The sequence below is a fragment of the Sinocyclocheilus grahami genome, unplaced genomic scaffold, assembly GCF_001515645.1.
Source record: "Sinocyclocheilus grahami isolate Dianchi unplaced genomic scaffold, SAMN03320097.WGS_v1.1 scaffold200.1, whole genome shotgun sequence".
Taxonomy (NCBI): domain Eukaryota; kingdom Metazoa; phylum Chordata; class Actinopteri; order Cypriniformes; family Cyprinidae; genus Sinocyclocheilus; species Sinocyclocheilus grahami.
The window spans coordinates 1,069,199-1,082,989 of record NW_015505379.1 but is presented as its reverse complement, the minus strand read 5'-3'; the positions used below and the strand labels follow the sequence as shown (position 1 = coordinate 1,082,989).

Below are 13,791 nucleotides of genomic sequence, written 5' to 3'. Positions count from 1 at the left end.
AGGCAAAATAAATGTGCAAACTTAAAGTTAATGATAAAAATGACGACGCAAAAGAATAAAATACTATTATGTAGGCTACTGAACATAGGCTATTGATACTAATCACAACTAAGATACCCACTATTGAATTCCTTAGTAAAAAAAAAATACTTCTACTATTATTACTACTACTACTAACAAAACAGATCCAGAGTCCAGAGGCGAATGAAATCCGATTCTGATCCGCAACCTAGTGCTCTACACAGCTTTAGCACTCCGCGCGCCCTCTCTCTCCCTCACACACACACACACACACACACACACACTCCAGAAGTCTGATGAGTGGCAGAGCTTCACAGTAGCAGTGAACGCCGCGCTGGAGAGGAGGGGTGACGGGGAGCTGTCTACTGTACACTACAGTAATGAGATTATTCAACTCCTAAAGCTTCTTCTAAATAGTAGTAGTTGCGCTATTTCTCGCGCGCCGCACCACATTTGCTCACGTGGACTCGTCTGCTCCCTCTTTCTGCTCGACTCCTGCCAGGAAAAGCGTAGCGTTTAATGACAATATTTTTGGAAAGAAACTGCTTATTGGAACCTCTCTGGCCATATGCGCACATGACTTTTTTGATACAGAAGAGGTGGACGGAGCTTACATTTGTTGTCTTTTGCTACTGCTAGGGCTGAACTTTTATTCAACGTGGTTGAGCGAAACAGACCCCGCGAGCCATGGAGAACCACACCGACTCGCAGAGCAGCACAGAGGACGTCTGTAAAAGCGGGTATCTCCGCAAGCAGAAATCCATGCACCGGCGATACTTCGTGCTACGGACGGCTTCGGAGCGCGGCCCGGCCCGACTCGAATACTATGAAAGTGAGAAGAAATTTAGAGGTAAAGCGCCCGTTGCTAAAAAGGCTTTGGCGCTGGAGACGTGCTTCAACATCAACAAACGGGCCGACTCGAAGAATAAACACATGATAGTGCTCTACACGCGGGCTGAGAGCTTCGTGGTGGCGGCGGAGAACGAGACGGACCAGGAAGATTGGTACCAGGCGATGCTGGAACTTCAATGCAAGAGTAAGTCTGAGAAATAAAGCATCAAGCGATTGCAAAAGAGTGCTCAACTTAGGTGTTAACGTGACAAGCTTCGTTTAATTGCACCTCGCATGTCATTTCCTCCAGTTTCTCCTGTATAATGAAATACATTTGCAGTAGCTTCATGTAAAATGGTAGATTAGAGCACATCCACAGACTTTCTCGTTGCATTAGTACTGACTTTGGGTCCTCAGCTATGGAGTATGGAGGACCAAACCTGCAAAAATAATAAATAAATAAACAACAGGAAAATAAAGAAATAAGGGACTTGATACAAACAAATATAGTTCATTTGTAATAAAATAAAATTTTAATTTAATTTTAACCTTTTTCCTATATGTATTATTTTCTGTATTTTTAAGTTGATTCTTTTTTAAGTTTTATTTACTTATCATTTATTTTTATATTTATTTATTTATGGATTTATTTATTTTAAATGGATTTATTCATGCGTTTATTTATTTTTTATATTTATTTATTCCCACATGTATTTATTTCCAGATGGATTTATTTGTACTTTTCCTTGTGTGCAGCATGGAAATGAGGGAGGCGGTCCTTGCGGAGCTCCGGTGAATCATTGGTTGAGAGAGCTCACGCAGAAGGCCAGATCAAACTAGAGATCGGAGTTTGTGGGATCAACTGCAGAGTTGCAAGATATTTTCACAGATTCACATTATTATGTCGAATTACACAGAGAAAATCGTGACTCCCAAAAGCATTGTGAGCCTAAATGCAATCGTAAACCAGTTGCACCAAATGACCTAGTTAGACCTAAATACTCAGGCTCACAATGCTTTTTGGAATCGCGGCCCACTGGCAGTTGACGTCTATATTCGCAAGTTTAGGGACCATCTCTAAAGTTAAATACGACATTGGTATACATTAATGTAACTTCAATAGCATTTGAAGAGAATGACTTACAGTCACAACAACAACTGTAAAGTGTTCATCTACGAATCAGGTATATTTAGCAATATTTAGATATAATTTGACAGTTTATTTTGTATGTTTATTTTGTCTAGAGGCGTCATCAAACTAGAAACTCATTGACGACGTTGATGGACTTAATGACGAAACTGTCAGGATAAGTAGGTGAATTCAGTCGCTATAAAATAATTCGACATAATGTGAATCTGTGAAAATATCTTGCAACTCTACAGTTGATCACACAAACTCCGATCTCTATCATTAGTTTGATCTGACCTTCTGCGTGAGCTCTCAACCAATGATTCACCGGAGCTCTGCAAGGACCACCTCCCTCATTTGCACACGGAAAAGTAAGAAGAAATAAATAAATCTGGAAATAAATACACGTGGGAATAAAAAATAATAAATACATACATAAATAAATTAAATTAAAATAAATGCAAAAATAAATACATAATATAATACATAAAGGAAAAAGTAATAAAAAAATGAATTCAGGGTTAAATTTTATTACAAATGAACTATATTTGTTTTGATCAAGTCATTTATTCCTTTATTTATCTTCCTGTCATTTTATTTATTTATTTATCTATATATTTATTCGTTTTTAAGTTCTGCAGGTTTGGTCCTCCATACTCAGCTGTTGGTGGTGTTGAAACAACAGTGCTTTTCTTCCTCTCCAGTAAAGTAGATGGCCCCCCAAGTTGGGCAGAGGGGCCTCCTTTGTTGTTGAAGTCTGTTACTGAAGTTCTGCTTGCTCCTTATCCAGGCTGCCACCTGAGCGTGTGTTATCGTGTCTTCTCACTTGAGCGCAACTTGCAGTTGAGATACCTCGCCAGCTTCCTGAGTAACTTTTTCCCCAATCTTTCTGTCAAGGCAGGGCATGTTGTTCTACTTCCATTTATATCTGTTAAATAATATGTAGAATAGCCCAATGTTTAGGACAGTATTGCAGATAGTGTGCAAATTGTTTCTGTTGAGCTTATGCATGCAACAGCCAATCAGACACGTTTTGATTCATCTCCACGGAGATCGCCGGAGTTGTTCAGTGCGCGCACTCACTGACTGAATTCTGAATCCACACTCTGGCGAATTCTCACATCATCATAAAACAACAAAGTGCAGAAAAGATGTTAGTAAAACATTCATTCTGCAGTGTAGACAGTTTTGGTGATTATAACGGGGGTTTTTGCAAAAGTGAACTTCAGTGTTCTTTGCTCACTGTTTTTATATAATTTATTCTTAGTTTGAATGATCGTTTTGTTTTTCACACTACTGAAATAACCAATGTGAAGTTTCTAATCTGTAAAATAATCCCTCACAATAATTAAAGGGGCCCCCTTTAATAAAAGGGGTCATAGTCCCCCCACACCCCCTGGATACAGTACTGCCAAATTAACTTTGCAAATACATAAACGACAAACTTACATATTTACCAGTTTTCTTTGTTGCAGTTTGATACTACTGCAAAGCTTTCTTTATTTAATTTATATTGTCCCATATAGGCCTATAAATTATCTGCATTATTCTGCTTTTGTGATACCTGTGTGGAAAAACACAACTGCACAATTGGTGGCTGACTAAATACTTTTTTGCCCCACTGTAAATCATCTCTATTAATGCTTCCTAAAAGCTGCTAATTAAATCACACAGACAATTTCTTTACATAATGTGAATTTCAAAAGAAACTGAATATTATATAACCTCTCACTCTTCTTAGATAAAAAAAAAAAGTGAAAGCAGGTACACTTGCAAAGAGTAAACATACGAAAAGGGCAGTGACCGTGACTCCTATAGCCATTACACAGCCCCGCATGTTCCTTGGCTCCGGAAGATACCACTAACGAACCCAACATGTGAGGCAACCCTTACAAACCAATATCAAGAGTCCAAAGTGATATTACTGCATTACACAATGATTGCATAATGAAAGTGCCAACCATATGCCATTACATATTTACAAATACACAGAAACATTTGCAGATTCTGAAAAGGATTTATTTGCAACCAAAGGGTTGAATTTCATATATTTACACTGAATGCAATGAAAAGCTTCCATGAATTTACATGGGATAAAGACAGAGAGACAGAATGTGTGTGTGTGTATATATATATATGTATATATATATGTATGTGTGTGTGCATAGACACCAACGCAACTGAAATGTTCCCAAGTTCAGAAACGTAGCAAGGAGATCTGTAAAATAATCCATGTGACATCAGTGGTTCAACCGCAATTATACGAAGCTATGAGAATACTTTTTGTGCACAAAAGGGAAAAAAATAACGACTTTATTCAACAATTCGTCTTCTCCGCATCACCCTGTAGTGCCATTTTGGAGAGTATCAGCTGGACTAAACGACGTATGCTGTTCTGTGTCAGCTGCGTCACATCGGATCTGTTTCCTACGTTGTTGTGATTTGATCTGAACGAAAAAAGCGTATCTGTGTGACGCAGCTGACACAGAACAGCATACGCTGTTTACGTCCAGCTGATATTCTCCAAAATGGCGCTACAGGGTAATGCGGAGGAGACGAATTGTTGAATAAAGTTTTTTTTTTCTTTCTTTTGTGCACAAAAAGTATTCTCGTAGCTTCGTATAATTGCGGTTGAACCACTGATGTCACATAGATTATTTAACAGATCTCCTTGCTACGTTTCTGGACTTGGGAACATTTCAGTTGCGTTGCTGTCTATGCAGGGTCAGACAGCTCTCAGTTTCCATCAAAAATATCTTAATTTGTGTTGCGAAGATTAATGAAGGTCTTACGGGTTTGAAACGACATGAGGGTGAGTAATTAATGACAGAATTTAAATTTTTAGGTGAACTAACCCTTTAAGGGACTTTGAGGTGGTTAGTAAAGGAGATGACACCTTAACAAGATGTGAGGGTCAGGCTAGAGATGACCCTCCAGTTATCATCCAGAAACCCCTTAACTGGATAGCAAGCTAAACAAACCAGTCTACTGATTGGCTGGTTAAATGTTTTGACATCTGTCTTACCTCCATAGTTGCTTTCTGCTGAGGTTGACATGTTGATGGGCAGGACAACTGTGAGATGACCTGTGGGAATGTTGCTCATATTCACTTTACACATCTTAATGCGTTGACTCCCTGTCCAAATTCTTTACAGGCATTACTAGCCATGATGATTGAGAATCTGTCCAACAGTAATCTGCACCCTGCTTTTCAAATTACGCTGGGGATGAAATTTCAGTTGCCGCTTTCTTCCGCTTTGATTCATTCATTTGCTATTCATCGAGTCTTGGGTTTGACCTATTCCTTTAAACATTTGTTTTCTTTCACACTGATCTTTTTCATGCGTTCTTTCATTCATTCTCATGCACGCATCAGTTATCTACATTGACATAACTTGACTAACCACGCATTAGAAATTGTATTTATTGAATTTAATTAGGGTTTTAAAATGTGGATCTGTGCTTTGATGTTTACATACGACTGAGATTTAACTGGTAATCATAACCTTGGATATTTACTGACAAGCACAATCATTTGCACTCTGAACAACCATTGCATTGTGGCTAAGGAGTTAAGTGATGCAAACAGTTGAATATTTTCCCTTTGACTAAGGTTTTGGACTTTCAGCTGTCTATTTTGTTGGTATATTTCCGACTAACCACTTACTGAACACAGAGACCACAGTCATTAAAAGCATCATCTTTGGAAAGTTTTGAAAACAGTAAATAACAATGGTGAACAATATGGTTTAGGGGCTGGACTTGCACATGCACACAAAGACGAAGCTAAATACAGTTAGTGTTAACTATTTTTTCACATAAAGGAAATCTGTTTATTAGATGGGCCAAGTGAAAAATGTAAGGGGGTCTGAATACTTTCCGTACCCACTGTACATTACACTTCAAAGGTCTGGGGTTCAAAAAATAAATTAATATTTCATTAATTCAGCAAGAACTCATTAATTTGATCCAAAGTGTCATTAAAGACCATTATAATGTTACAAAATATTTATATTTTTAAAAATTCAGGTTTTTTTGTATTTATCAAAGAATCCTGAAAAACAAATGATCAGTTTTCACAAAAATGATGATAATAGGGAATGTTTATTGAGCATTAAATCAGCATATTACAATGTTTTCTGAAGACTCATATGACGCTGAAGACTGGAGTAATTGCTGCTCATTCAGCTTTTCACAGGACAAAATACATTATAAAATATATTAAAATATATTTTTCATCAAATACAATTTTTATCACAAGAGCCTTCTTTCAAAAATATTATCAAATCTTACCGACCTCAAAACCTTTGAACGATATATACTGTATGTGAAAAAAGATGGTCCTGGGAAACTCACCTGTGTGGATTTCTAATGCTAAATTCAATTGAGCAAATAGCAAGCAGGCTCGGCACTGTGAGCAGATATTCAATGTCCTGTATTTGTGCAGCTGCAAACAGGAGGAAGAAATGAGGTTTTCTCACCATTGGCACAACTGGACACATATGGGCATTTCTTGCAGGTGATACACACTTTACTATGCAAAGTGTCTGGTATTTTGAGATGAAATGCTACTTTCTGTTCAATAAATCAATAAAAAGGCATTTTATTAAATTAAATACTTAATTGTCAATTACAAATATAACGTCAAGTCATGCATGTAGCCTATTCTGACTAAATGTTTATATGGAAACAGAAATGACCTTTGTGAAATCAAACAAATCTTTCTTTACTTTACACAGCACCTCACTACATTGCCACTGCTGTCTCAAGTACAACACATTGTGTTTGTATATTAGTCTGTGTGTATTCTGTGTGTTCTGTGTGTGCCTGTGATGCCAGTCTGGCTCATGGCTGATGCTCAAAGGTTAAACTTCCCTAAGCTTCACTCATCTCCTTAATGTGCTGGTAATTATTGTCTTTGTGAGATTTTGGACACACAGACACTCATACAAACACTCGCGCACACACACAGTCACTGCCAAAGGCAGTGAAAGCTTGTTCTATTTTAACTGCTAAATCTGATGTAATGAAGCAGATCACAGAATTGCTTACTACTGTTTGACCCCCATGTACCCTGTATTACAACTTAGCTTGTCCTTAAGTGCTGTTTAAACATGACCAGATCCTGAAATGTAAGCCTGTGACAAAAATATCCATTAGGCTCCTCAGTGTATATAAAGCAATTCACAGGACTAGCCCAGCAACAGCAAAGTTGCTTTGGATACAAATTCTGCTAAATAGATACATTGTATTTAAGTAACATCTTAATACATATTTTTAAAATCATATTTGTGTTAATATTAATTCATATTTACATTATATACTGTATATATACATTAAAATACTTGTGTGTTGAAATTGAAATTTACATAAAAAAGTATAATTTTTATTATTCATAAATTTATCATTAAAATAAATACATTTTGATCATTTCAGAATAGACAAATATATGAAAAATATTAGTTTGTTTTCTAATAATTCTAAGGATGTTTATATATATTTGTCAGGATATTTAACAATAAGTATATGAAAAAAATCCTGTGTTAAATCAGAGTAGTGATGGTGACCACATGCTGCTCTATGCAACAGTGTCAGTCACTTATGCTGATTCATGGTAAACATTTACAACGATACATAAGCCTAATAAGTACATTAACATAAGTACAGAACATTGAATGCAAATGAGCACAGGGATTAAAATGTTAAGCTATTTCGACCTGTTTTCTCGCATTATACACACCCTCACACATTTTTTGTGGCAAAAAAGTTGACTTAATTTTTTTGCTTCTTGATTTAATTAGTTCCGTTGTGAAAAGGATTATTCACAATGTCTATTGTTTTCATTCATGGTTGATCTCTGAGGACTGTGAGTCAGAGACAGTTTGTTGGGTTCACTTGTTCAGGACAAGAGTGATATTTCTTAAATATTCTAGACTGAGCCTAAGGAGAATGTATGGTCAATAGTCAGTGTGAGTAGTACGGTGGCAATCACTCAACCGCTGAAGCACCACTTAGACTGAAAAGACTTCTGGGAAATGATTGTAGTTCTCATGGCTTAACCAACAAAGCAGTGCTTTCATGGAAATCTGCTTCTTATTTCTATAGCTTGCTTTGAGTCAAAATGGCTTGTTTTTAAGGTTGTTTATCTCTAAATGGTAGTGTGCTAGACACAGTTAACAGTATACCAAACAGGTGAGTTGCACTATCGTACGAGTAATTTACAGTCCACACTGTCTCTTACCATGACCAGTTTTGTTCTCCGCACATTATGAAACGTCTCGCAGCAGAAATGTATCTAACGCCACTAGAATTTATTCTTTTTAATGTTTTGCTGAATGGCCTTTGCAGTCGTTCTCAATCACAGAAAGGAACTTGCAGTAGTAAAATAACAAAACTTAATGAAAAATCCTCTGATTTACAGCTGATATTTTGTTTTATTGAACTAAAGGGTGGATTAGGACCAAAAACCTCTCGTACAAAAGCTATACGGCTATATCACTGATTTATACTTAATAATTACAGTAGTTGCTGCTCCATGTACAGTACGAATTTAGTTACTAAATTATGTTATATCATGTTTTTTACAGATATTTATAATCACTGGTGTTAATATTTACCATAATATATAATAATGTACTACTAAACCTGCTTTTTCATTTTGTTGTATATCGGTAGGCTAATAATAGTTCCTCTTTTATTTGTTCACCTGGAGCTTTAATGAGGGAACACGTGTTCGTGAGGGAAGAGGGAAGTGTATGTGTGCGGAGTAAACAAGAGCTACTATTAAAGTCTCTTGTTTAAGAGTAACTTAATAAAATGTGTTTAAATTATATACATAGTATACACAAATATTAGCCAATTTGCGTATTATGTTAATCGCACCTGAGGGATACTGTGATGCCGCTACCGAGAGTTACACAGGCTCTCCATATTTGTCAAATCTCTCACCTGTGATTAACTATTGAATCAAGTCCGTTGTCTTACAAACTCTGGATGATGTTACCTCATTTTGGAGTGTATATTTCTCACTCAGCAGCACTTCCAAAAAAATAAATAAATATCATGACATGAAAAGTGATGTGAAGTCTGTGATTTCTGCAGTCTGTTTGTTTGAGTGGCCCAAGGGAACATAACATTGACTCAACCCATAACTTGAGTCTCCTGTTTGAAACGTCTTTGAAAAGCCATGGTTTTTCAGTTCTGCTTGAAATTCTAACGAGTTGAAATTCTGTGTGTGTTTGTGTGCTCATTGGTCAGCATCAGCTACTGGTGTGGACAGCAGACTCTTCCTCTCGCTTGTTACATCTTTCATCACTCCAGCTCTGGTTTGGCAGAGTGAGAACCACTAATATGCTTCCACATGGCACTGAAACCAAAAACCACAAGCAGATCTGGAAACCTCATGATAATGCTGACCAGCAAAGAGTTCATCTGGGTTAATGTGGCAGTGCCAGCATTTTGTGTGTGTGCAGTGATAACAGAAAACACATGTGTGAAAGTAACTTAAGTGTTTGTGAGTAGGGGACACTTGTGCATTCCTTGTGGAAAAAGTAGATAAACTATTTTAAAGGTTTTGTGTCAAGCTTGTTTGTGAAGGTGACAAACTGTTGAGTCTTCTCAGTTGGATCAAGATCACTTAGTCCTTAGGAAGACATTTGGTGCAGAATAATCACCACCCTTTCTCAGCATTATTGCCACTAGCAGCATGATCACAGCAAATCATGTCTTATTCAAATATTTTCTTATGTAATATATAATAATATATTTATGATGTGTAAATTTGTGAAGGAATAGTTCACCCAAAAGTGAAAATATGATGACAATGTACTCACCCTCATGCCATCAAGATATAGATGAGTTTGTTTCTAACATGTGTGGACTACTTGTGGATTATTGTGATGTCTTAATCAGCTGTTTGGACTTTCATTCTGACGGCACCCATTCACTGAAGAGGATCCATTGGTGAGCAGCTGATGTAATGCAAAATTTCTTCAAATCTGTTCTGATAATGACAAACTCATCTACATCTTGCATGGCCTGAGGTTGAGTACATGTTCAGCCAATATTTTATTTTTGGGTGAACTATTCATTTAATATTTACATTATGTTTATGTGTAGTTACTATTTGAAACTCATGAGGAAAATATGTGTTTTTGCAACAGAACTGCATAACATTGTCTATTTTGTGGAATTTGTGTTGAAAATTTGTGACTGCCTGTGCAGGTGACATGCTATTGTAAATCTATAAAGTAGGGCTGCAATAAACGATTCTTTTGATAACTGATTAATCTAACGATTATTAGAATGATTAATCGACTAATCATCAATTATTTAGCTGATTAATCAGTAGACATTGATTGATTATTCAGCTTTTGCAATTAGTTAAAATACTGAGTTATACATATTCTAACAAATAAAGGTAATCACTTCAGCTTTTGAAAGTCATATTATGTAATTACAGTTATACAATTAATTTATACAAATAAATATATTTGGCACATAACATGAGATGGCAGAGAAACTCTCTTATTCACCATTTAATTAGCTATTTGAAAAAGTAGCTGAATGACACATCATTCTGCCTAAAATATCTTTTTGTAAGTAATATGGATAAGAAACAAAATAAAGGTTAAGTGATAAGACGTTTTATTTTTGGATAAACTAATATTCATAACATAATCTCTCTTAAAATACCTTATAGGGTTATGATAATCAAAACAGTCCTGAGCTAGATCAAGCTTTGATCTCTGCAAACCAAACTATAACTTTAATGAAATGTTTTTTTTTCCCCCACTAATAAAAAGATTTGATAATTTGCTAGCGCCACACTGGAGAGCTTCTTTATAACAGAAAATCAAGTTGTAATTCTAATAGAAAGCAACACTGACTCTGGTTTTTCATGTTTAATAATACTGTAAAGCTGCTTGATTTAAGGCTATCTATTGCATAAATTACTATATAAATAAACGTGACTTGACTGGACTTTACTGGAGTACTGAACTGCAAAGCTCGTGCAAACATCCACATCGCTGTAATCAGATGCATTTTAAACTGATGCTTTCTCACCACTGTCAGTTTTTAATGTGTTTATTTTGTTATTGAGAGGAAAGCGCGCAGTATATATTTACATATTCATCCAAACGCTGCTCAGTTGGCTCAGGTTTGGCTGCATTTGCTCTGAAGCGCTGCCGCTGCGTCCTCTTCTCTTGAATTGCATCAGGAGAGCTGAATTACAGTCTTGACTCTGTCAAACCGCGTTATTGCAGGCTCTTACATTAGGTCATATGAGACCAAATGACTACTCGACAACAAAAATATTTATCGACAATTTTTTATTGTCGATAATGTCGACTAACCTTTTCAGCCCTACTATAAAGGCTAAGCACTGTCAACTTGATATTGTTGCATCTGCTGTTCTGCTTTGTGACCCATAATCCCTTGTGACTGAATAATCTACCTTTGTGTGTTTGATTAATGTATGATTTGCAAATAATGAATACAATACATTCTGTGTACTATAATGTGTACACAACGTGTACATAATTGCTGGATGGAAACTTGGAATAGATGTTTTAGCTTTATTTAATGCTTTTGTAAACGGCATATAGTTTTGCATGAAGTCACTAGTATTGCCTTTGGTGAGTGTTGCATTATATTGGTACAAACAAAATGTTCTCAAGAATTGACCCACTATCTCACCATCGACAACCTAGGAGCTAAAACATTTTTTGATTTGTGTCAATTTGCAAATAAGCGTTGTCTACATATAGAACGCGTGTATTGAAATGACTTAAAACCACAACAGCTGCTTGAACTTACACCAAACTTTGCTTATGAAAGGATTCGTGAGATATGTCTGTGATACATTACTCAACGCTGCAAAAACACGTAGAAAGCTTTGAAGCTCCCCTCAGCGATCACAATCACAAGTATAATGATGATCGGTCAGTCGCACTGGTGCTCCTAAAAAAAATTTAATAGTCGCACGTAGTAGTTTTCAGTCGCAAATGCGACTGAAATGGTCGCACTGTCGAGCCCTGCAAAGCCTGTTTGGGTTAAATGTATTTATATTCCTTTAGTAACCTAAAGTCCATAACTTAAATGTCACCTTGAAATTTTTTAGAGTTTATGTGTGAATACTTCTATTTGCTGAAGGAAAAGGCAGTAGGGGGAGACGTGAGACAGACAGGGACACTTGGCTGTGAGCGGCTCTCATACACACAGCTGTTTCTGTACTCTGCTGCATTCTGCTTATCTTTCAAAGCACCAGGAGAGAGAAAGATCAGGACTGAACTTTGGCCCTAAAAAGAGCAATTATCCCTTATTTTAAAACCCTTATGTGCTCACATGCACACAAATCTCCGTTTAATTGCTCTTTTGTTGAAGTGATTGTTCGTGTTACTGGCTATCACAGTTAAGCAGTTAGTTGTTAAAAATAAGTTAAAACGGGAGTATATCCAGAGTCAAAACTACTTTCATTTGCATAACATAATGTATTCAAGTTGATGCAGTCATAATAAATAATATATTTCAAAAATGAACTAAAAACAGTTCATTTTGATTTTTAGGTTGCATGTTCAGTATTTTAATTTAACGTCAACATGTGTTTATTTATTTACAGACAGCTGCGATTTGTGCTGTGTCTACACTTCAAAACAACGCTTATGTAACAGTGCCTGTTCCCCTCAAATCCCCCGATCTCCCCCCATCCCGTCCCTCTGCTGGTGTAAGGTAACACGCATACCACCAGCACGGCTATGCTGTCCTCCTCCAATATGCTGAGTGAGTATGATGACGGCAGACTTAAGCTCAGATGAAGCCACAACATTGGATCAAATGTGGTTTATGGTTCCAGACGAATCAAGATTAGAATTTTTTTGCTTACTAATAACACATGATTAGATCTGGATGTGGCCTGTAGCTGATTTTAAGGTCGTTTTGTTGGTTTGGTTTGTGCCATACACTGTGCCACAGCTGCAGTGACCTTGCCTGACTTTACCGCATTGTTATTTGTGACCTACTTTCTTAGTGTTTGTGCGTGTGCTGAACAATTATCAGCGTGTCAGTGTCCATTCGGGCCTGTTTGTCTATATCTAGACACCTGAAAGTAGATAGGTAATGTTTATTAAGCAAGAAAAGACCTTACAGCCCCAATAAACATAAATGATAACAGGCACAATAGTGTGAGTTTATCTGTGTGTATATACTGTGTATATATATATATATATATATATATATATATATACACACATATACACAACGGTTTTCAACATTAATAATACAAAATATTTCTTGCACACTTTACTTTAAATTGTGTTTATTTCTTTATTTTAAATAAAGGCTTTCTGTATTTTACTGTATGATCAAATAAATACAGTTTTGATGAGCATAAGAGACTTATTTAAAAAAAAATAAACATCTGGTAACACTTTATTTAGTAACAATTTATTTTAAGGACCAGTTGTCACTATTAACTAGTTGCTTATTAGCATGCATATTACTTGCACATTGGCTGTTTATTAGTACTTATAAAGCACATATTAATGCCTTGCTCTTCCTGACCATATTTTAGACCACTTAATCGTACTCCATACCTAAACATAACAACTACCTTCCTAACTATTCATAATCAGCAAATTAATGGTTTATTGAGGAAAAAGTCATAGTTAATAGTTAGTTAATAGTGAGAATTGGACCTTAAAATATAGTTTGACTGAAAATCTTAACGACTACAAACTTTTGAATGGTTATCTGTGTGTGTGTGTGTGTGTGTGTGTGTGTGTGTGTGTGTGTGTGTGTGTGTGTGTGTG

The 13,791-nt window shown here is 36.2% G+C and overlaps 1 protein-coding gene across 3 annotated transcripts in view; it reads left to right on the top strand.

Moving 5' to 3' along the window:
• The first annotated feature begins 286 nt into the window (after positions 1-286).
• LOC107595299 (insulin receptor substrate 1-B-like) overlaps positions 287-13,791 on the top strand; it is a 48,661-nt gene continuing 35,156 nt past the window's right edge. The window contains exons 1-2 of one of the 3 annotated variants that reach the window (XM_016285655.1): positions 287-398; positions 661-1,057. In XM_016285655.1, coding sequence (XP_016141141.1) covers positions 709-1,057 — 349 coding nt within the window. In that variant the 5' untranslated portion in view covers positions 287-398; positions 661-708. The other 2 variants (XM_016285657.1, XM_016285656.1) reach the window with 2 other exon arrangements.